This window comes from Hordeum vulgare, chromosome 2H (assembly GCF_904849725.1).
Source record: "Hordeum vulgare subsp. vulgare chromosome 2H, MorexV3_pseudomolecules_assembly, whole genome shotgun sequence".
NCBI classification, from domain to species: Eukaryota; Viridiplantae; Streptophyta; class Magnoliopsida; order Poales; family Poaceae; genus Hordeum; species Hordeum vulgare.
The window spans coordinates 264,254,347-264,280,062 of record NC_058519.1 but is presented as its reverse complement, the minus strand read 5'-3'; the positions used below and the strand labels follow the sequence as shown (position 1 = coordinate 264,280,062).

The window sequence follows — 25,716 nt, the reverse complement described above, 5'->3', positions numbered from 1 at the left end:
TAAGATGGGATGCGGCATCTTGACTAGGAAGGATGGAGAATCGCTCTTTAATAACAAGATTCAGCAAAGCAACATTGATTTTGTATGATTCCGCACTAGTGGCGGGAGCAATCGGAGTACTAATAAAATCATTATTATTAGTATTAGAGAAGTCACAAAGTTTGGTGTTTTCAGTCATGGTGACTTCAGCAAGCAAGCAAGCACACAAGCGAACAGAAAGCAAGCGAGAGAAAAGGGCGAACGAAAAAGGCAAACGGAAAAGGGTACTATTTTTGTAAACTTTTGTTTTTCAGAAGTGGGGGAGAGGAAAACGAGAGGAAAAAAAGTAAATGCAAGAGATGAGTTTGCGACACTTACTTGGATAAGTTCTTGACTTGATCCTCCCCGGCAACGGCGCCAGAAATCCTTCTGCTACTTCTTAAACAACAGCGCCAGAAATTGGCACGTTGACAGAGACTTGGCTTGCATTGGTTTTTCCCTTGACGAGGAAAGGGTGATGCAGCACAAGAGGAGTAAGTATTTCCCTCAGTTTGAGAACCAAGGTATCAATCCAGTAGGATAATCTCGTCAAGTCCAGAGTACCTACGCAAACACAAAAGAGCTTGCACCCAACGCTATAAAGGGGTTGTCAATCCCTTCAAGATTGATTGCAAAGTGAGATCTGAAGGCGGAAAGTGCAACGAACTAAAAGTGTAAGGCTGAAAATATGGTGTGAAGTAGACCCGGGGGCCATAGTGTTCACTAGAGGCTTCTCCCAAAGTAGCAAATATTACGGTGGGTGAACAAATTACTCTCGATCAATTCATAGAACCGCGCAAAGTCATGACGATATCTAAGGCAATGATCATACATATAGGCATCACGTCCGAGACAAGTAGACCAATACTTTCTGCATCTACTACTATTACTCCACACATCGACCACTATCCAGCATGCATCTAGTGTATTGAGTTCATGACAAACAGAGTAACGCCTTAAGCAAGATGACATAGTGTAGAGGGCTACATATAGGCATCACGTCCGAGACAAGTAGACCGATACTTTCTGCATCTACTACTATTACTCCACACATCAAACGCTATCCAGCATGCATCTAGTGTATTGAGTTCATGACAAATAGAGTAACGCCTTAAGCAAGATGACATGATGTAGAGGGATAAACTCAAATCAATGATGAAAACCCCATATTTTTACCCTTGATGGCAACAACACGATGTGTGCCTCGCTACCCCTTCTATCAGTGGGTGAGGTCACCCCATGGTATGAACCCAAAACCAAGCACTTCTCCCATTGCAAGAATCATAGATCAAGTTGGCCAAACAAAACCCACAACTCGAAGAGAATTACAAGGATATGAAATCATGCATATAAGAGATTACAAGAAACTCAAATAAGATTCGTAGATAATCTGATCAGAAATCCACAATTCATCGGATCTCGACAAACACACCGCAAAATAAGATTACATCTGATAGATCTCCATGAAGATCATGGAGAACTTTGTATTGAAGATCCAAGAGAGAGAAGAAGTCGTCTAGCTACTAGCTATGGACCCGTAGGTCTATGGTGAACTACTCACGCATCATCGGAGAGGTCATGATGTTGATGAAGAATCCCTCCGTATCTGAATCTCCCCTCCGACGGGGCACCAGAACGTGCCCCACATGGGATCTTGTGGAGACAGGAGCCTGCGGCGGCGGAAAAGTATTTTCGTGGATCTCCTGATTTTTTCTGGGATTTTAGGGAATTTATAGGCGAAGGAGCTAGGGCAGGGGAGGCCCAGGGAGACCACAAGCCTGGGAGGCGTGGGCCCCCCCTGGCTGCGCCATGAGGGCTTGTGGCCTCCCCCAGGACTCCCTGCCTTGGTTCCCAAGCTTTCTGCGTATCTTTCGTTCCGGAAAAAATCTTTTCGGAAGATTTATTCCGTTTGGACTCCTTTAAAATCCACCTCTGAAAAGGATTAAAAAACACGGAAAAAACAGAAACTGGCACTTGGCACTGAGTTAATAAGTTAGTCCCAAAAAAGATATAAAAGGCATACAAAACATCCAAAGTTTGACAAGATAATAGCATGAAACCATCAAAAATTATAGATACGTTGGAGATGTATCAGGGCACGCCTAGGATTAGGTTTGGTGTTAGGGATGTCGCTGGCGTCTTAAGGTCATTGGGGAGCCACCGAATGATCGGCACGTGGCTATCCGTGGAAACGGATGTGCCTCCGCCGGCCACTACGCAGGAGGGTGAATATAGGTAGGGGAACGCGGTTCTTGGGTTGGGCCAACCTTTCGGCTGGCAGGCCTAACTGCACAGTGCACTTAGGCCTTTTGCATTTCTTTCTTTCTCATTTTTATTTTAATCAAAATGCTTATGTTTTGATTTATTTTCCGCACAAGGACTTCTGTAAAATAAGAAACCTGCCAATTATTACAAATGCAATATTTGGCAGTGCGATAAAAAATTTGGGGCCCATTTGAAAAGTTTGGAAAAAATTCTCTAATTAAAAGGGCATTTAATTAATTGTTTTAGCGTGTGTTATAATTGTTTTCATGCACTAAAAATACTTTATAAAATAATGGTTCCAATTTTATAAATACGAGGTGAATATTTGTAACCCAAACATGATTTTTGTTTTCTCGTTTGCCAAAATATTTAAACCACTTATTAATTTAATTTTGAATTTAAAAAGGAATTATAATGAGATATGATTCAAATGTGATCATGCACTCTGTAGCAAAATGGATTAGCTTAATCTTGTGATCACTGCATCTTGATTACATAGGTTACTGTAGCAGATAATCCAGGTGTGTTATAAGTCTCCTTTGGTAGCAGATAATCCAGGTGTGATCATGCACTACAAGAAATATCGTCCCAAGATTTAAGAGGTAGAGTAAGGGGAAAAGTTTGGTTGAAATTCTAACGAGTCTTCCCGGTCTTGGTTGCTCTTCCCAAAGAAATTGAACCCTTTCGTTGATGTCTTCATTTCTCTGTTTCGGGTCATCCTTGTGAACTCGTCATGCTTCCTTCGGGGTCTTCATCGTCCTACGAATGCGCTAAGAGGGGAAAACTCGGGAAGAACATAACTCCACAAGGTCGGGCATCTCAAGGTGAACATGGGGAAAAAGAAATGAATCATTTCTCAAATTGTATCTCAGGGAATTCATTGGGAGCAATATGTGATGGTACAAAAGTTTCAAGCGGTTAGGCAATCATTTGATGCCTAAATAGAAGGTGAAAGGGGATTCAGAGCAAAAAAAATAAATATTGTGTGTGAAGCCAAGTGCAGACATACTTTGGAATCAAAGATGTGCACGAGAGTGAGGCTTCGATCCTGTGGAACGGTGGGTTATGGGCCCACCATGTGGGTTAAGAGTAGGAAGAGGGGTGACATCTTGCACGGTCATGATAGCAAGAGATGTCAGGGGATAGCTTGTCACTTATGTTGGCAACAGTGTCGGTACCAAGGGCAGGTAACGAATAGAACCATTTTCCTCTTCGTTGAAACGAGGCGGGCCAATAGGCAAGGTTCTCGTCCATCGGGGGTTATCGGAATGTTAACAATAATAATAACATGGTCTTACTGACAAAGTTCCACATCGAGGTGTTTACTTAAGCAGGGAATTACAACTACTCACAGAAGTTAGATTACAAGAAAGGTTAAACAAACCAATGAAAGGAAAATGTGATTAGTATATTAACCAGACCAATGGAAAGGAAAATGTGTTTATACCCAAGTATTATAGTATACCTTTCCCAAGGACAAACGGATTATGATATATGTGACAGGATAGCAAGTAGATAACCATTTAGGTAAAGGGGCGAGGAAATTCATGATATTACCCACACAATGGTGTTTGGATAATTAATCAAGAAACATTTAGCATTGCGCTTCCAATGTTCTTGTTGATGATCGAAGTACCACAGTCGTGCTTCGAGGTAGCATTGACATGGTCGTTAGGTAAAGGTCGGACTTTGGATACTCAAAGGATCCATGAAGAACAACTTATAAAATAAGTCATACAATTTCCTCATGGAAGAATGGCTAGCCTTACTGACCAATGTTATAATACTTGGAAAATTGTTCCAACAACCATATCTGCCTGAGATTCAGACTTTGTTGGTGTTAGGATACCTCGGACTTAGCATGCTTGAGATGACAAAGGTGCAACATACATTGACAAGATGATGATGCAAGATTCTAGGGAAATGAACTACGGAAGCAAGCTTTGAATCATGAGTTCGATTGTTGGACACATGAACACAATCTCAAGACATTCGTGCCCACATGGAAGTTTTTAGAATGGCATGCAATCAAGTTCTGGTTGGGAACCATCATCAAGGTTATCAAAGTTCCATCTTTTAGTCCGGATTAGCTCCTACAAAGGAACTTCTTTTTCTTAATCGAATCAATATGTGGCTTGATGTGTTAGGAAATACATATGGAGTGAAGGTAGCAAATACTCAAACGATATAACAATTTTCATTTGTGTGAATGATTTGGGATGATCCCAGAGGAAGCGAAACAAAGCTTCCTAATATTCATGGCGGCAAGTATGCAAGTGAACTTATGGAAAAACACTTCTTTCATCAAACATATACTTCATGAGCTAGGCACAAATAAAATGCTTTCGAAAGTGTCAAACACTAGCTTGAAGGTTCATCATGAACCACAGAGAAGATGAGGATGTGGCCGATGGGCTCACGAACTATTCATTGAGATTTACATGAACATGAATTTGAACCATTGAGTGAACAAGGTGATAGTATTTGTCAGGTCAAATGATATAACGACGAATGTTCGAGGAAAAATCCACAATTAAACATTGAACGAAATTTGCAACCAGAAATCTGGACTAAGTAGCCCGACCAATTTTAGAATGGTGATTCAACAACCAATACACTAAGAATGGATTTATTGTTAATTAACTTCAAGGCAATAGGGTTATCATGCTAGAAGTGTTGAATTTACACATAATAGTCCATTTGTCGGCATTCCGATTAGAAAAAACACGGGGACCAAGAAATGAATGGAGATGGCAAGAAGTATCACTTGTATCAATAATCCTTAAGAGGTGGTGAAATTCTCACAACATCCTTGACATAAATGACAGTAATACTCTAAGGTAGAACAGAACATAAGCTAGAAATCAAGGAACTCAAGGTACAACACAAAACATGAACACGTTTGTGTTGGGAGGGGGAAGGCAATAATGTTGTTGATGATAATGCAAATCATCGAGGGACAAGGATGGTATTCCTCATCATGTATTGAATTGATATCCGGGAAAAACTCAGATGTTGTTGATGATCACAACACATTTGTCGAGTAGTTTCATAAAGATGTAATCGATCAACGATGACATCAAGGAACGAAATGGTGAAGCAAAAAAGTTGTCGGAACCACAGATAAGATTGCTAGCTCAGAATTAATATTTCCTTTCAAGACAACAAACATTATGTTGAAAGATTGATGTAATCTTAGTGCATTGTTGGAAGAGTGTTCTGAGGATCAAGGACATAGACAGCATGGTCAAGCTTTAGCATGATGATGATGATGTAACCAATCAGGTGGGAATGACTTGATCGAGTACAAACTCGTAATTAAGGAAGTTCACTGAGGGTTATCAAATTGCAGTGAGCACTAGATTCATTCATCGGTGTCTTTGAGTGTCTAACAACTACAAACCTGAGGAAAATTGAAATGGGTGAAATGTCATAGTTGAACAAGAGATCATCAGAAGTTATATAGCTCCGAGATATTCTCGAGATACAACGGTAATACTCGGAGGTAGATCAGAATTAAAGGTTGAACGGTTGTATTGATCTATAGAAGACAAGTACCTTAACTTGTCCGAGAAAAGGGATCAAAGAAAAATAATATGGTTGGAACCACGATTGCAAAATACCAAATCCCAATATAAGATGAACTTATACCAATGGGATAATTAATTTTAAGAGAAGATGCCATGATAAGGACTACATCGTGTCCATGAGCATGAACACAGACTTCAAGGTCGACTCCCACTTCTTCAATGCATAACCTATCATTCACTTCTCGCTTTCGATGAAGTTGTAGCATTGAAACTTTTATTGGGCAAAACACCAAAAGAGCATGACTAGTCAAAACTCTCGGATTCACACGGATTAGGGAAGGCATAGGTTCAACCCATAGGGGTACCTTAGGAACAGCTACCACAACTTCAAGAGTAAATAACCCCAGCTCGAAGGTATAACATGGGTGAAAAAAGGAGAGGATACAATTTACCAAAGGCATATCAAGGGAAGATCTCACAAGATTTTTTAATATGAAGGACACTCTCAAACAATAATCCAACAAGGGTTTTAACGGTCCACAAAGTATCTGATGTGAGTATCAGTACTCAATCAGAGGAAGAAAGGATGCAAGGCATCAAATTATATAACATCTAAATAGTCTAATGCTTCAATACCAAAGGAATTATGATTTCCAGGTTGATGTATCAGAATCCGATGCTTCGATCAAATACAAGTGAGATGAATGAACTTAGATGGGCAATCAATCAAGGTTTGATTTACCGAGCACCAGCTCATGTTTGGGAAGACGCCTGAGCCGGATGATAATTTATAAGGATCAACTGATGATTGTGTGCATTAGTACACATGTTGAATCAATAAGATCAAATGACAATCACAAAGGATCTTAATGAATATTGGTAGACATATGGAATTAACCATAATGCAAGCATGTGAGGAAGGCCAAGAGCAATAGGCTAATAAGGATTTCGGAAGATCGAATAGCAATTCGAAGGATTTTTTGAAACCCATGACAATTGAGGGCGAATGAATCCCCGGTAAGTGTGAGCAAGGGAATCGCAAAAGCGATGAGCGCAAGTTCTCCGGAGAACATCACAAAGTATCTTCAGAGTCTTCTGATGAATCAAGTCATCATCTGGAATGAGGGGCTCTCCGAGAGGAAGTAGTTATGAGAACCTCAGTTAGAGTTAGCAAAATCCTTAACCTGAAATAGAAGAGAGATCAGAACCTAGAATATATAAGAGGAATAAAAGATCCTAATACCTCCCAACTGAGTTGTGTGCCTGTAAGCCACGCAATAATGTTAGTAAAAAATCAAGTACTAGACTCAACTTCGGCCAAGGAGTCGGAAAGGGGGCTACCTACAAGCAGTCGGCTCTAATACCAAATTGTGGTGCCCCCATTTTGATCGTACACTAATCGTATATGCAAATGCGCACGATCAAGATCAAGGACTCACGAAAAGATATCACAACACAACTCCAGACACAAATGAAATAATTCAAGCTTTATATTACAAGCCAGGGGCTCGAATACATAAGCTAAAGTACATAAGAGTCGGCGGAAGAAACATTATCTGAGTACACACATAACAAACAAGTTTTGCCTTAAGAAGGCTAGCACAAAAGATACATAGATAGAAAAGTCAAGGCCTCCTACCTGGGAGCCTCCTAACTACTCTGGAGTCTCCACGTGGTGGTAAGCTCCGTCGGGGTAGTAGTAGTCATCAGCGGGATCAACAATCTCCTGGGCTACATCACCTATTCGCGGCAATCGTATCGAGAGGGAAAGGGGGAGCAAATCAGCGGTGAGTACTTGTCACGCCCAAGATGCGACCCTATCCTCAATTTGGCACGAGGGCCTCGTTAGGTATAGAAGTGCATCTCGTCGTGTCGCAAGAATGGATATCGTTACAAGTACATGTACTGAAAAGAAGATATATATATATAGAATTTGGCTTACACTCGCCACAAGCTACATCAGAGTCACAGCAGTACAATACATTATCATCATGAAGAAGAGCAGGGTCCGACTACGGACGAAAACAAACAAGAAAAGAAGAACGACGTCCATCCTTGCTATCCCAGGTTGTCGGCCTGGAACCCATCCTAGATCGATGAAGGAGAAGAAGAAGAAGCAACTCCAAATGAACAATCAACGCGCTCGCGTCAAGTAACCTTTACCTGTACCTGCAACTGGCAATGCTAACACATGGTTAAGCAAGCGGTAATATAGCCAATCAGTGGTTTGCTAGGTTGAACAGGTTGAAGGTTTTCATGGCATTGAGAGAGGCCGATATTTAACATGTGGTAGGAAACGATACATAATCGATAGAAACGGTAAAACTATCATGGCAATGATAGTAATGGTATCTAGGGAAATGGTCATCTTGCCTCAGATCCCGCTTGGAAGAAGAACGACTCCGTGAAGCAGACGAACCGATGTAGTCGAATGGATCCTCACAATCCGACACGCTTGCGGAACTCTATCGAGACAAAGGAAACCGGAAACAAGAATCAACATACGATATACACCACACGATGCACAACACAACTGATGCATGAAGAGCTGAACACATGCAAGTCACGGCATGTCAATTCACAACACTCAAACACTACACGTTAAGTGAAGTTCAATATGCAACGAGTTGCATATTGACGAAACTCCACGTACGAATTATTTAGTTCACTCTCGATTATATACATGGCAATATTAAATGTGGTTAAACATGGCAAGAGGTGAAGTGTAATTAATCTACCTATCTAGGCATTTTAAATGAGGTCGGAAATGACATATAGCACCTCCAAAACGACCTCACATGTTAAGTTACAATTCTGTCCAGATCTGAACTAACGTGTATAAATAGTTGTTAAACAGAAAAAAAAATAGGTTCACGTGATTTTATGCGTCGTTACAAGCAATTTACACATAGAGAACATCTCCAACGGAGCTACGAACACCGTAAGATATGATGGCATGAATGCAAAATGTGTGCTACAACGGTCACGAGCACTTCAAAACATACAACCAACAAGATAAAATGAAACTACACGAGATTCTAAGCAAGTTTCATATAGGACACGATCAAAACGGAGCAACGGTTCAACAACTACGAGCAAAACAAGAAATCACTACAATCTGCCAAAAACAGCCACATAGCATTTTCTACACCCCACAACTACGAGCTACACGACTCAAATATAATCAACCAAGGCATGGGACGATAGAGGGTAAGAAGCACTACAACATACAACTAACAACAACTAGCATGGAAGCATGGATCACTAGGAGAAGAAGTCACAAAATGGCTTCTCACACACTATTTCAGACTTAGTGAAAATAACACTTCATGAAAGTGCAGTTTTCAAGCTGAAGGCATATTGACAGCAGCAAAACCACAAGCTACAGGACTCCAAATGGCATGAAAATTCAAAGCATGCTAGAGAATTCCAAAGTCTACAACTAACTCCATTGCATCAACCTCAAAGGAGCTACAGATCACAAGATAGACTCATGCAAAGACGGCAACAAAATATAACAGATTCCAGACTTAGAAATATTTCAGCATCTCTAAACCAACACTATTTCCTAGCAAGTCAAGAACAAGCAAACCACACCTAAACATGGATTTCTATTGCAACCAAAATTACCAGGGGCTAGCATACATATCCAAGGGCAAAACTCTAATTGACAACTCGTACAAAGCACACACGGATTAAATCTTACAAAATAGACAAGAGGCAACATGCAAAAATATCACGCGAACGAACTTGCTCCAAAGCTAAAACTAAATACACAGTTAAATCCTATGGATTTTTCTACCCCAAGAACATATAAAACATGAGGGGTTGCACAACAATAATATCGCCGCACGTAAATGCGAGATAATGTCCTAAACATGGAAAATAAGCTAGTGGCAAATCCCTACACGCCAAAATACCAAAGACTACTCTAAAATACATGGCAAATGGGTTCCTAAAACATGAATATTTCTACTACGGAGTTCGAACAAACCGGACACGCGCGAAAAAATAACTACAGGCAAAACATAATAGACAGCACACTTTTCTAGGGATTCGGCACGCTAAACTACGTCAAACAATTATGCAAGATACAAATTCGAATTCTACACACAAAACTACACAAAAACCATATGCTACACGTCGCGATCCGACTTACGGAATAAAAGATACGGACGTTTTTATATTCACCTATTTCTGGAATTTATTAATTCCGAAAACAACCTAAAAATCTAACGGGCCGAACAGGGGGCGCATTTTAGCAAAGATGCGCCTAGGCGGGGGAATAGCACAGGCTCACCTTGGGGCAGGCCACTTGGACCGGTGGAGCGAGGAGGAGGCCGAGGCCACGAGGCCTGGCAACCGAGGCAACAGAGGCGAGGCGGTGGAGCTGGCCTGGGTCGGTTGATGGGCCGCAGCGGGGGAAGGCCCAGGCAGGCGAGGGAGCTCAACGGGCGCTGCGCTCGGTCGCAGGTCAAACTCCTCCCGTGCTCCTCACGGGCAGGTGCCAATGGCGGCGCGGCAACAGGTTCCCGACGGAGGGGCTCCGGACTCCGGCGAGGGGGCTTGGGGCGAAGCACTGGCGAGGGGCGGTGCGATCCGGTCGGAACGAGGCGGATCCAGGCTCAGGGCGCCGTTCCCGGCGACGAACTAGGGGCCGGCCGGCTTGGGGTGCACGGGGCGGCGAAGGTGGTCATGGCGGCGGCTTGCACGGAGGCGAGGCGAGGCCGAGGCTCCGGTGGCGGTTCCGGTGGGGCTTCCGGCGAGCGGCTGCCAGAGGCAGGACCGACGAGGTACGGGCAGCAGCGCGGGATGGAGGCTCTACTCAGTGACGGGGAAGTGTGGAAGCTCGGGCAGGGAGAGGAGCCGGCGGCGGTGGCTGCTAGATGGGCTTGGATGGGCCCGATCTGGGCCTAGCGGGCCCGGCGGCTGCGCAGAGGAGGGAGGGAGGAGAGAGAGAGTGGTTCAGGGTTAGGGTTAGGCATGGTTTTCGAGGTGGAGAGTGAGGGCTGTCTAAAAATGGCATGGGAGGTCCTATTTATAGGCAAAGGGGGCTAGGTTTAGCGAAATTTCGACCCGGATCCAACCGCGCGGTCGGATTCGAATAGTTCCGAACGCGAGACGGATGAGTGGCTATGTAGAGTATGTATCCGGAGACGAGAGGGAAAACGGGCGACCCGGCAACGCGAATTAAAATATCGAAAGACGTCCGACGATAGACCGAATACGGTGCCGCTACGGTCGACCGTTCGGGTACCAGACAGACTCCGATTGCGACGAAACTTGAGAGGCGGCCTACCTATATTAAAATAAGACCGCACGTCAAATCTCAACCCAATCAGAGAAAGTTTTATGCACACTTTTAAAAACAGGGATTTGACGATGTCGTGGGCGCGTGCGTGTGTGGTCGGGCTCAGAACGGACAACAACAAGAACCGGCAACTAACAACGGATGCAAGTTTTGAAAACTGGCGGCAACGGAGTGCTGATGCAATGTTGATGACGCGCATGATGCGATGATGATAAGACAAATAAAAATAACCACACGACAAAAAAGGAATAGAAGGGGAATCTTCTGGAACGTCGGCATCGGGCTATCACAGTACTCATCCAAAGTATTCGCAAGACTTTCATGAGAAATATGCTAAATAAGCATTGGTTTCAAAGGAATGGAGCTAAATCTTTGGATTGAACTACAAAATTGCCAGAATAGAGAGGGAAGATCTAGTCCTATCAAAGACTAGCATCTTCAGTGTCTTGCAACATTAGATGAGTTCAGATTAGTAAAACATATATAAGCATGTTGTAACAAGGCCTAGACATTCTTCCTTGACTCCATGCGATGAAGCAATCCTAGAGCCAACATTTCAATTTAATATCACAAGTATCCAATTCTAATTTTAGAAGATCCGGATACAACTCTATGCGTCCTTGCCGTGGACATGGCTATTCGAATAGATATACTTCCCTACATGGGTGCACCAACTTACCCCACACGCTCGATTAACTCCGGCCGAACACACTTTCCCAGGTCATGACCGGCCTCGGCTGATCGACACGTCGTAGTCCTACACTCCTACTCCTACCTAGGCTCAACAGAAAGGCCACACTCCGTTCTACATCCTAAATGTGAAGGGATCATGGGCCAATGCCCTTTACAATCCTGCGCGTTGCGAGGTCGGCCAGTGTTAGTCCTGGCACCTCTTTATACAAATACGATGCTTACGCGGGCTACCTCGGCACATGCCGCTCAACTGTGACATCTGAAGAAATTTCGGGTGAATATACGATGTAGAGTACCCATATTTATTCCTGCGTGGTGGTTAGTGTGAAAAAGGCGAGAGGCCTCATACGTCTCCAACGTATCTATAATTTTTTCTTGTTTTATGCTATTATATTATAATTCTTGGATGTTTGATAATTCTTGCAAACACGGAGTTCGTGTGCGATCTGGAAACCCGTTTACTGAAGGAAAATATCTGATTACGGGATCACGAGAATTGTTGACGTGATTGAGTCCAACTCTTAACATATATGATATATTCGGCCAAGCCAGGACTTTGGAGACTCATGAGGGCTGTGGATCCCCTAGGGAGGTTCTAGAGGTGCCCGAAAGCCATTGGCTCAAGGGTCCATCCATCGAAGGGCCATAGAGCACCACAGAGGCACATATAAGGAGAGAGAAAAAAATGTAATTTTGATGGAGCCACCAAGAGCCACAAATTTGTCTCTCCCTTGGCAGCCACCAAGAAGGGGAGAGGCTCCTCCATTACAGCACCAAAACCAAGGAATAAGGAGGGGCAAGGGGCCGCCGCCCGTCGCCGGTGTCATTGCCGCCATCGCCTCCATCTCTTCGGGGCTGCACCTCTCCATCAACAAATCTTGTATTAGTAGTTATGTGTTCAATCTCTCTCTCTCTCTCTCTCTCGTGTTCTTGAGATGGCATGATCTTGATGTATCGCGAGCTTTATTAATATAGATGAATCATATGGAGTTTTCCCCTCTATATCTTCTTGTGATGAATTGAGTTTTCCCTTTGAAGTTTTCTTATCGGATCGAGTATTTAAGGATTTGACAACACTTGATGTATGTCTTGCGATGGGATATTTGTGGTGACAATGGGATGTGCTATTGATCCACTTGATGTATGTTTTGGTGATCAACTTGCGGGTTCCGTGACCTTGGGAATCTATGCATAGGCGTTGGCCCATGTTTTCGTCTTGACTTTCTGATAGAAACTTTGGGGCACTCATTGAAGTTCTTCGTGTTGGATTAAACATGATGAATCCGAAATTATGTGATGCATATCATATAATCATGCCCATGGGTACTTGTGGTGACATTGGAGTATCTAGGCGACATTAGGGTTTTGGTTGATGTGTATCTTAAGGTGTTATTTTAGTACGAACTCTAGGGTTGTTCGTGATAATTATAGCGATAGCTCATAAGATTGATCAGAAAAGATACTTTGAGGTGGTTTCGTACCCTACAATAATTTCTTCGTTTGTTCTCCTCTATTTGTGACTTTGGAGTGAACTTTTTGTCGCACGTGAGGGGTTTATATATGATTCAACTATGTTATTATTGTTGAGAGAACTTGCACTAGTGAAAGTATGGACCCTAGGCCTTGTTTCCAAGCATTTATACAATGTTTTGCTCGATGTTTATTATTTGTTACCTTGCTGTTTTTATATTTTCAGATTACAAAAACCTATATCTACCATCCATATTACACTTGTATCACCATCTCTTCGCCGAACTAGTGCACCTATATATTTTACCATTGTATTGGGTGTGTTGGGGACACAAGAGACTCTTTGTTATTAGATTGCAGGGTTGCTTGACAGAGACCGTCTTCATCCTACGCCTCCCAGGGATTGATAAACCTTAGGTCATCCACTTGAGGGAAACTTGCTATTGTCCTAAAAAAACTCTTCGCTTGGAGGCTCAACACGTGTCTACAAGAAGAAGGTTGTGTAGTAGACATCAAGCTCTTTTCCGGAGCCGTTGTTGGGGAGGTTAGGTAAGCGGCACTCACAACCCGTCAACGAAGCTCTTTTTGGCGCCGTTGCCGGGGAGGTAAGTGCTTGAAGGCATATATTTAGATCTGGTAATTAAATGTTTTAGTTTCTTGTTTTTCACTAGTTTGGTTTTATAAAAGAAAACTACAAAAAATGGAATTGAGGTTGCCTCATACGATTCATCTTTTCAATGTCTTTCGTGAAAATGATGGAAAGGAAAATTGTGCTCAAGTGTTATAAGAAGAAGTTATTAAAATGTTTGGCACTAAATCTTTGTATGATGAGCATGATTGCAATGTTGTTAGTATGAATTCCTTGAATATTCTTGATGCTAATGATATGTGAAGCCACAAGCTTGGGCATGCTATGTTTGATGAAGATGATATGTTTAGTCCCCCAAGTTTTGATGAGAAAATTTATTATGATGAAAGTGTGCCTCCTATTTATGGTGATTATTGTGATTACATATATGCTATAAATAATAATGATAACCATGAAACTTGTAGTCATGATTTGAATTTTCAATTGGATTATGCTTCACATGATAGTTATTTTGTTGAGTTTGCTCCCACTACTATTGATGCGAATAAATTTGCTTATGTGGTGAGTAGTAAAATTTCTATGTTTGTAGATCATAAAAATAATGCTTTATGTGCTGGTTATATTGTGGAATTCCTTCATGATGCTACTGAAAATTATTATGAGGGAGGAACATATGCTTGTAGGAATTGCAATAATATCAAGTTTCATCTCTATTTGTTCAAGGTTTTGAAGTTATGCTTGTTTTGCCTTCCTATGCTAGTTGATTCTTGCTCCCATAAATTGTTTGTTCACAAAATCCCTATGCATAGGAAGTGGGTTAGACTAAATGTGCTTGTCATGAGATTCATGATGCTCTTTTGCATATTATAATTATTATTCCTATGTGAGCATCATTGAAATCATCATGCCTAGCTAAAAGGCTTTAAAGAAAAGCTCTTGTTGGGAGACAACCCAACACTTTTACTTTCTGTTTTGATGTGTTAACATGATTAATCTACTGTATTAATCATGTTTTATAGCTTTTGCTTCAATAAAGTGCCAACTAAAGCCGTTGGGATAGTGTGGATGATAGTTGAGTTGATTCTATGCAAAAACAGAAACTTTTGCTCTCAGTCTAGGAATTTTGTAAATTCACTGGAACGTGATTTTTATCTGCATTTTTTTACACATGATTTATATACAAATTTCCTGGATTGTCCTAAGTTTTCAGAATTTTTAGAGATAGGGAAGTATGGTTACACTACAGATCTTCACAGACTGTTCTGTTTTTGACAGATTCTATTTTGCATGCATAGTTTGCTTGTTTTAGTGTTATCATAGCTTATATTTAGTGATATAAATTACGGGAATAGTATAATACAGTAGGTATCATGTGGGAACAATTATGAATCTTGTCTTGACAGTACCTAAGTGAATGATCATTATTTATTATACTAACCCATCTCATGAAGTTCTGTTAAGTTTTGTGTGATTTAAGTTTTTAAGTTTTGGGTGAGACACCGATATGAGGAAAATAAGGAGTGACAAGAACCTAAGCTTGGGGATGCCCAAGGCAACCCGAAGGTAATATCCAAAGAAGACTCAAGCGCCTAAGCTTGGGGATGCCCCGGAAGGCATCCGCTCTTTCGTCTTCAACATTATCGGTATATCTTACTTGGAGCTATATTTTTATTCGTCGCATAATATGAGTTTTGCTTGGAGCGTCATTTTATTGTGTTGTTCTCTGTTAGTTGTTATTTATAATCTTGTTTTTCAATAAAAAGTTCCAAGAATTGCATTAGGATGCTTGCATTGCATGCTTTGATTGGTGCTCTATAAAAACAGAAACTGGTGATGTAGTGTTTGAATTTTCATATTTTACTGGAACATGGAAAGTTTCTGAAATTTTTACATAGAGTTTTCATATAAATTTTATAGCATGTCCTAAATTTGCATAATTATTTGAGTTACATAAGTACACTGTTTTCATAAATTAATATAGACTGTTCTGTTTGGATAGATTGTTGTCATAGTTTTGTTATCTACTTATCCTATAGTTTCCATAGCCTATATTGATAGATATAAATTTTGGAAATGATAGTAAATAGTAGATTATGTTTGAAATTATTATGCAACTTGCCTTGGCAGTATATAAAGAGTTGATTTATTATTATGAGCACTAACCTACCTTACGAGTTCTTTTCAAGTTTTGTGTGGATGAAGTTTTTGAGAATAGGTGAAACCGGGATACGAGAGGATTCAAAAAAGATACAAAAGCTCAAGCTTGGGGATGCCAAAGGCACCCCAAGTAAATATATCAAGAACTCTCAAGCATCTAAGCTTGGGGATGCTACGCATCCCACCTCTCTTCATCAACAATTATCTGTTAGCCTATGTTGAGCCTAAATTTTTTTATTCATTCACATGATGCGTGCTATTCTTGGAGTGTTGTTTTCCTTTTGCTCGCTGTTTCATAAAATACTCACATCTGAAAATATTCATTGAGAGAGAGAGAGAGAGTCCTCACATAGCTACTTAATTGTTTGACTACTTATTAATCTTCACTTATATCTTTTGAGAGTAGCTTGCCATTTCCTCTCATGCTTCACTTATACCTTTTTGAGGGATGAAATCTTTATGCTCATGTACTTCATTTAAATTTGTTTGATCTTGTCGAAAAAGCAATGGCAATATATGAAACTAGTCACAAAGCGATAGATATCTAAGAGGGATATAATTAAAACTTTCATGAAGACCATGGGACAAATTAAACTTTATTCTTTGCAATAGTTTTGAATCATGATGATAGTAATGTGTGAGTCATGTTAGTGAGTAATTATGCTTTAAGTAGGAATAGTGGTGTTAAGGTTTGTGATTCCCTATGCATGCACGAAAGTCAATAGTTATGCAATGAAGTTACATCTTACTTGTGGTGCATTATTCGGTGTTGGTTATTACTCAAAGCTCACTTATGAGACTTTTTTTGTTCCTCGGTTTGGTTGCTTCCCAATCTATTTGCTTGCCTTCATTGGTACTAAGTAGAAATACTACTTGTGCATCCAAAATCCTTAAACCAAGTTTTGCCTCATGAGTCCACCATACCTACCTATATGCGGTATTTCCATGCCGTTCCAAGCAAATTTGTATGTGCCATCTCTAAATTTTCAAAATAAATTTTCTCTCTTGTGTGCCCGTACCGCTCATGAAATGGTGGGGAGTATCCAATATTTTTCCATGCTAGGTGGGTTATTCTCACGATATGTGTTGATTCACTATCATTCACGAGAAGGTGGCTCGTATTCGGGATGCCTAGTTCCATGCTCAAAAATCAAATCAAATATAGTGAAACAAAACTCCCCTAGGAATGTAGTTGGTATGGACGGTATCCATGGATTCGGCTCGCCGTGGAGTGTGATTGATTGGTGGACGGGGGGGTAAAAACTTTACCATTCTGTTTGGGAACCGCCTATAATTAATCTAGCATGGAAAGTATTGTGAGCTACTTTGTCGTGAACCATCTTCATCCTACGCCTCCCACGGATTGATAAACCTTACGTAATCCACTTGAGGGAAACTTGCTATTGCCCTACAAAACTTTGCGCTTGGAGGCCCAACACGAGTCTACAAGAAGAAGGTCGTTTAGTAGACATCAAGGCCTACTAAGATCACATATCCAAACCCATTAATGTTTTGTTAACTGCGGTGACGATCAATGATCCTGTCGATCCTATCGCCATATGTCGAGGACTTGCGGGAAGGGCCACTCCCATCCCTCTCCTGGACGGTCTGCCTACCCGGCCGCGCCTCATAATTATTTCACAGGTACCCCTTGGGGCCTACCCGACTCACAAGAGACTATTGGGAACTCAGGTCCACCTCAATCGGGGTGGCACCGTGTGTCCCTTCAGTCCCATCACATTAGTAAAGGGGGCAACAGTTAAAGTAAATGTGTGCCCTTGTCATCAAGAGGGAATTCGAGGAATCACCCTTGATGGATTTCACTCGATGTAAGTGTCAGGTAAACTGGGAGGAATCACCCCCGAGGGTTCACCTTGAGGTGTTGCATGACACAGTCGTTATCGGGAGTGGCGAAGGAGGAATCACCCTTCGTACAACTAAGGGGTGTGATGTGATGTGTCGGGCTCAGGACGTCGATCAAGGGGATCGAGTCATCAATGATGAAGCGGGGGCAACATAGTCAAGTGAGGGGATCACTGATGGTTCACTAACCAACCTATACTAAGCATTTAGTATAACAGTAAGGTACAACAACAGTTTAACAAAAATAGGCTATGCATCAGAATAGGAGCTATCTACAAGAGTAGCAAAATATAATCCAAGCATGAGGGAGAAGGAAATGGATGATATCATAATGATCAAGGGAGGTTTGCTTGCCTAAATACTCTACGGCAAGTGGTTGAACGTCAGTGGCGTGGTCGTACACAGCAACAGTGTTGGTCTCGATGTCTATCGAAGAGAAGAGGGGGGAAACAATGAATATAAAGCAAACAAATGCATCACGATGCATGACATGACAACATGCAGTGTTAGGGTGATCTAACGCAGTACTACACGTTGTAGACGGATCGGGAAAACATGTGACAATATTTCCCGGGTCTCGGGCTTTTGCTGGACAAATGAATCGGAGGGGAAGTCCCATGTTCATCATGCTAGGGGCGTGTGACACATGAACGGACAACGTATCGGATTCGTTGGATTCTTCTCAGCAACGTGCATATATAAATTATTTTCATCTCACTTGTAGATTTTTTATATTAATTTTGAAGTTTTATTAATATTCTAAAATTCAAAATTAATATTAATTCAAAATTAAAAGAAAAACCACTAGGTGCACCCAGTCGAGTGCACCCAACAGTATAACAAGGACTCAAAGGGAGGGGCGAGTTGACTGGGTCAACTGGCGAGTCAACACAAGCTGACTGGTGGGGGCCCCTGTTGAGTCAGCACACTTAGTGGGACGGCCCTATCCAGTGAATAAGTGGTAGGGCCCGGCCTGGTGTGACAGTGGGCTAATTCGGGGTTAATTTAATTAACACGGTTAATTAGAGGGTAGGGTCTCCTTGTTGGTGGCATGTGGGCTAACTAATTTTTTAAACTAACCAAATCCAAAATTAGCACGGGATGGCTCCACGTGTCAATGACACGAGGGGGGTCGTTAGCGCAGGTTTTGACCCGGGTTTGACCGGCGGCTCGCTGCCGGCGAGGCCAAACGCGGCGGAGGGCGGCAGAAACCGCCCTCAAGCGACCAAATGAGCGGAGGGGCTCTACGCATAGCTGGCGACGCGACGCATCCAATGAGGGGGAGGAGCAGGTTGCGGGGGCACCATAGCTCGACGGAACAGGGCACGTGGCGGTGGCCGGAGCTTCGGCTCGATAGAATCGAAGACAAAGGCTCGCATTGAACGATCTAATGGACCAAGCAACACCTACGCTCGACTACGAGCACGCTGGCATGCTCAGCTAAGCCCGAGGGGTGCTACAGCGACGGCACGGAGCTCATCCACGACAGCGGAGCTTTGGCAATGAAAACGGCGAAACGGGGCATGGGCGCGAGTGAAAAGAGAGGGCAAACGGACGGGAGGCTCACATGGTCATATAGGGGGAGGCAACGGGCTCGGGTAGTCCGGGGTTGCCGGAGGGGAGCGAATCGACGGTGAGCAGCTTCAGCGACCGGCGGCGCTAGCGAGGTCAATTCCGACGTTGTGGCGATCACCAGCTCGAGCTGCTCCTCGAGATCGACGAAGGAGACATGACTGGAGATCCCGGGCAAGCTTGCAGGGCCTGGCGACGAATGTGGCCGCGCGTTTCAGCGGAGCCCGACCATGGTGGCGCTCGGTTGCGGTGGGAGAGAGCGAGGGGAGTGGGTGAGGGGGAAATGGGGCGTGCCTAGGTTTAGCATTGGCGCTAGGGAAGTCGTCGACGTCTTGAGGTCATCCGGGAGCCGCGAGATGGCCCGCACGTGGCCATCCACGACCACGAACGCGCCTCCGTCGACCACCGCACAGGAGGGGGAACAGGGGTAGGGGGAACGCGGTTGTTGGGCTGGGCCGGTCACTGGGCTGGTAGCATTTCTTTCTTTCTCATTTATGTTTTAATTTAAATGTTTATGTTTTGATTTAATTTTAGCACTAAAGGACTTCATAAAATAAGAAACATGTCCATTATTACAAATGCAATATTAGGCAGTGCCGTAAAAAGTTTAGAACCCATTTGAAAAGTTTGGGAAAAAATGTAATTAAAAAGGCACTTAATTAATTGTTTTGGCATGTGTTATAATTGTTTCGAGACACTAAAAATACTTTATAAAATGTTGGTTCTAATTTTACAAATACCACCTGAATATTTGTAACCCAAACATGATTTTTGTTTTCTGCTTTGCCAAAATATTTAAACCACATATGAACTGAATTTTAAATTTCAAAAGGACTTTGAAATGGGATATAATTCAAATAAGATCATGCACTGTTTAACAAAATGGATTAGCTTAAACTTGTGATCATTGTAGCTTGATTACATAAGTTATTGTAGCTGATAATCCAAGGGTGTTACATTCAAGAAGCCGAATAGAAATGGCCCACTAAGCCATTATTAAGATCAACTTAAGCAAACATTAGCCATCGATGCCAACATAATTTCAGAGTTCGCTCAGATTATGAGGATTTAGAAGCAAGTCATTATTTATAACATTAAAGAAGAAAAACAGCTTCATGTAACATGCAAGGTACAATCCTTCATATTCGTTTCCACTTCGCCATCAAAGTACACTGGCTTCATCAGTGCATCAAATAAACATCGACATAAAAGGTTCAACCAATAAGGTAAGCTACATCTGCATGTGCAGAAATGAGCTTCACCAGTTTGCATTATTTCTGTGAATAAAATCAGCAAACAAGAAGTGGTGCTTATGCAGAAGCTGCCATCAGCAGCTCCCTATCAGCACGATCGCGGATCCTCCTCTCCAACTCAGGTCTGAAGTGCCTGATAAGACCCTGCACAGGCCATGCTGCAGCATCCCCGAGGGCACAGATCGTGTGGCCTTCAATCTGCTTCGTGACCTCCTGAAGCATATCAATCTCTTCCAGCTTCGCATTACCCACTTTGAGCCTCTCCATGATCATCCAGAGCCATCCTGTACCCTCACGGCAAGGCGTGCACTGCCCACAGCTCTCATGCTTGTAGAAGTATGACAGTCTAGCAATCGCATCAACTACATCTGTGGATTTGTCCATCACCATAACTGCTGCAGTGCCTAATCCGGACTGTACAGCCTTTAGTGCATCATAGTCCATCAACACGTCATCACATATGTGCTTTGGCAAAAGAGGAACAGACGAACCGCCAGGGATAACTGCAAGCAGGTTGTCCCATCCTCCTCTCACACCTCCGCAGTGCTTCTCGATTAATTCCTTCAGAGGTATACTCATTTCCTCCTCAACAGTACAAGGTTTGTTCACATGACCTGAGATACAGTACAGTTTTGTTCCCGAGTTATTCTTGCGTCCAAAACTCGCAAACCATTCTGGGCCACGCCTAAGAATTGTTGGAGACACAGCAACAGTTTCAACATTTGTGACAGTTGTGGGGCAGCCATACAGCCCAGCATTGGCAGGGAAAGGTGGTTTCAGCCTTGGTTTACCCTGCTTGCCTTCAAGGCTCTCCAGTAGGGCAGTCTCTTCACCACAAATGTACGCACCAGCACCAAAATGTATATGCACATCGAAATCATAGCCTGACCCGCAAGCGTTCTTACCAAGAAGTCCTGATGCATATGCTTCCTGCCGAGCTTTCTCAAGGTTCAGACGCTCATTCACATATTCACCTCTGATGTAGATGTAAGCAGCTGATGCCCTCATTCCAACTCCAGCAATAAGGCACCCTTCCAGAAGCTTGTGGGGGTCATGACGCATGATTTCCCTGTCTTTACAAGTTCCTGGTTCACTCTCATCAGCATTAACAACAAGATAAGAAGGACGTCCATCAGAGACTTTGGGCATGAAGGACCATTTGAGGCCAGAAGGAAAACCTGCACCTCCGCGCCCTCGCAGACCTGATTTTTTCATTTCATTCACTATCCAGTCTGCCCCTTTAATCACTAAATCCTTGGTTCTATTCCAGTCACCTCTCTTCATCGCACCTTTCAGAAAAGGATCATGAAGACCATAGAGGTTGGTGAAAATGCGATCTTCATCTTTAAGGTCACCAAAGTGAGTCTTCTCTGGAGGTGGGGGTGGTGGTGGAGGCTGTGGTGTGCTTGATGTAGTAGCAGCCTGGGTGCTGAATGATCTGCCAGCAGGATACAGGTCGGCACACGAGGGAGAACGAGTAGGCTGTGCCCTTGATAGAGAATGCAAGTACTCAAATGCAGCCTGGAAAGAAGGAAAAAACAAAACAAAATGAGGGATATGCCAATAAAGTATCTTGGCTTGACTATAACTATCTGAGCCAATTTTAGAGTAAAGGAAGACCTATAAGGCAATGATAATTTAAAAGGGAAGGAAGATAACAAGGCAATGATGCCAGCAAGCAAGCTAGCTGAATGTGGATGAAGTTGCACACTAGCCTTGGACAAAGTACAGAAGCAACAGCACAGCGCAGTGTGACTGTACACCCTCCGTCAGGGTTTAGTGGGCCAGCCAGCCAAATAGGCAGGACCAAGGAACCCCGGTTTACCGCTGGTTATTAGCGGACGCTCCAGAAACCATACAATCTAATGCCTTAACTGATTCGCAGTAATAGCTACCGCATACCTCCCACCTTATTTGCCGCGCGCACCCCCGTCTTGGCCAATACATGGCCAATAGAAACCAACCAACTGATCGTTTGTCCGTTTTAATTGAGAACGGAGACCACCATCCCATATTTGTGCTAACAGAAGGGAGTTAATTGCAGCGATAAATGAACCGAATGAGGGGAGCTCGAGGAAAAATTGAAGCGTTTGCACATCTTGAGTGAGGCAGCTGCCTTTTAAATCCAGACATGCCTACGCTGCTCGCTGGCCTGATAAACCCGGACGGAGGGAGTATAACAGAAGCACCATATATGATGTCATCATAACTCATATAAATCGCAGTTGCCCTTAACCAATTATCTGGACACATAATTACGACTAAAAATGAGAATTGTGTGCCGAAAATCACAACAAATCCAAATGGCCAATAAAATAACGTAAAATCCAATAGGAAAGACTAAATTCATGACCAGCATTATTCCACTTTGTCCTATTCAAACAAATCAGCTAAACAATCACAACATGTTAGCAGGACAACTCCACAACCACTAAAGAGCAGTAGCCTAATTTTCCCATTACCCCAGACTTGCAATGAACAAGGTCATGACAGCAGCTATCCATAACTCTCCACCACCCAAACCCAATCCCAGATCAAGGAAACAGCTAAAATCCTAGACACACATATATATCTGGAGTTCGAATGGGGGAAGAGGTGCTCAGGATTGTCTACCCCCTTGGTGGCAATCTACAGAAATGCAGAATCCTTGGCCGCCTGCACTGGTACTTCACCTGTGGCAAGCATCCAGCTGCTGCGGACCCAAACCAGTAGTGGCGGCGGCACAGAAGGCCAAGCAGTGGGCAATGTGGCATAGGATTTTTTTTCCTCCTTCTTGGTCTCCTATTTGTTTTATGGTTGGATGGACACGGCTTGTGGGTGCGCAAGTGTGTTGCTTCGATCTGGGGACTTTGGAGCAGAGAACGTGAGATGTGTTGGACAAGACGGACACCCTACAGACTTGGTTCAATGGTCATATCATTCTGTTTCACTTTCTAATTTTGTGATTCAATATGATACTTATTGCTTAATCTGTTCAATCTTGATGTCCTATATAACTAAATAGTTGAAACACAATAACCTATTTATCTCAACACACAAGCATGCATGGGAAAAGAGCCACCTCAACATGCAAACATGCATAGTAATAGGCCCACCTCAATAATCAATACAGTGAATCATACATATCTTCAATTTTACTCTACATATGCTTAATCCAAATATTCATTTTTCATACAACCAAATCCATCAAAATATATATCAACAATATCACGCAGCAACGTGCAGGGTATCATCTAGTTCACCAAATTTTGGTGTGCAAGCTATTTACAGGATTTAACTCAGATTGCATATCTAATAAAAACACTAGGAAATAGAAAGAAAATGCGCATGTTACAAAACCTCAACCATTTACCAAGACTGGAATCAACCCTCAAGTACATAATCAAATACTTCACAACCTGAATTGTTGAAACTAGATAGTTTGCCCAAATCAAGCACATCGGAGAATCTACTATATAGCAGCTTAGCAAAGATCAAAAAGGGCATAGTGCTAATTCAGACACCTAAGATAGCACTGTAAACCCAAATGCTTGGTTAAGAACAACTATAGGATATCATTCTTATCACAGGAAAGAAAACCATCAATAACATAGGCTATATGACTTCCAGGTTACCTAGCAAAGGATTACAAACAAACTAATGCCGAGAAACAGATGATGTAACTGTAAATCTGTAACAGTGGGTCACATGCTACAAACCCAAGTAGGCACGCAAAGGAAATAAAAGTAACACTTCAAACATCTGTAACCTTTTCAATTAACACTAAAAGCCTAACTAAACCCAAAATTATCTTCACTGAACTCATTTTATCCCTGCACATGAGACCTTGATAAACACATGCCCATGTTTACCTATAAGTTGAAACGGGAAAAGTACCACAATGGTGGAATTCTGATCTCATATCAGGTAGGAAAACAATTTCTATCTAAAGAGCAAAGACTTTTTTTCTCATTTAAGCAAAAGGTTAGCAGATATTTTCTCTTACATGTCCCAGTGCAATAACTGACCACATGCCCCACTCAATCAGGAAACAATGAAAACTACAGGAGGCGTGTCTCATTTCACCACAAAGAACATTATTAGAACTATAAGACAAACACAACACCCATAGCGCGGTTTGATGCACATGCATCAGAACCCATGCAGCTAGTATAGAATCGAGTGTTGTGGTAGAAAAATAGAAAAACCAATCTGGGCTACATCAAACTACACCTGTCAAGCTCATGAACTAACTATAATCTCCCTCCACGATTGGAAATGTAAGTATAAGCAGTGTTTGTCCTGCCAAACGTCAGCCGTACTTATATACTAACAACATGTATTTCTACAGCTGCAACAAGGGACTGGGGGAGTCGTACGAGCTGCCTATGGCCACCCAACGATCTACTTCAATCTCGACTTCACAATTAGAAATCAAATCCCCCAAAGGGATTCGAAGCTGCTAACACCCTTCTCCGGTTTCGACGCCCCAAATCCGCCACTCTATCCATTTCCATTTACAGACAACAGGCAGATCCAAGCGCGAGCCCCGGGTGGGTATGGGGGAGGGGGGAGAAGGTGGAGTTTGTACCTTGCGACCGGGAGAGATCTCGGCCGATCTGAACAGCGCCCACCGCAACGCCATCTCCGCCTCCGGTTGGCCTCGAGTCCGTCGGATTTGGAAGAAAAAAAACAGGGAGAGACTGTTGTGTTGTGGGGAGGAGAAGCGGGGCGAGCTCCAGGCCAGGTGCAGGAGGGGAAGCAGCGGTCTCTTGAGGGGGCGGTTGCCAGCTCCTGGCAGGAGATGGGGCCCAGCCCACGACTCGCTTTCATTTTCTATTCCCCAGGCCAGGCCCATTCTCCATGGCGCTTTCTCCGGACAACTTGTTGATTTTTTTTCTTAATTAATTAACCCCTTAACTAAAACGAAGTCTCGAGCGAGTTAATGTGTGTCTTCATAGAGGTGGGTGCACGTATATTGATTGAATTGTGTTCAAGAAAAGAGAGCTATCATTA

At 42.7% G+C, this 25,716-nt stretch overlaps 1 protein-coding gene across 1 annotated transcript; it reads right to left on the bottom strand.

Annotated features, from left to right (window-relative positions):
- Nucleotides 1-20,586: 20,586 nt before the first annotated feature.
- Nucleotides 20,587-25,508, bottom strand: LOC123426044 (NADH dehydrogenase [ubiquinone] flavoprotein 1, mitochondrial). The gene is made up of 2 exons (XM_045109823.1): nucleotides 25,292-25,508; nucleotides 20,587-22,242 (listed from the first exon to the last, which is right to left on the bottom strand). The coding sequence occupies exons 1-2, from the start codon at nucleotides 25,343-25,345 to the stop codon at nucleotides 20,779-20,781; spliced, it is 1,518 nt and encodes a 505-aa protein (XP_044965758.1). The 5' UTR covers nucleotides 25,346-25,508; the 3' UTR covers nucleotides 20,587-20,778.
- Between the last annotated feature and the right edge of the window lie 208 nt (nucleotides 25,509-25,716).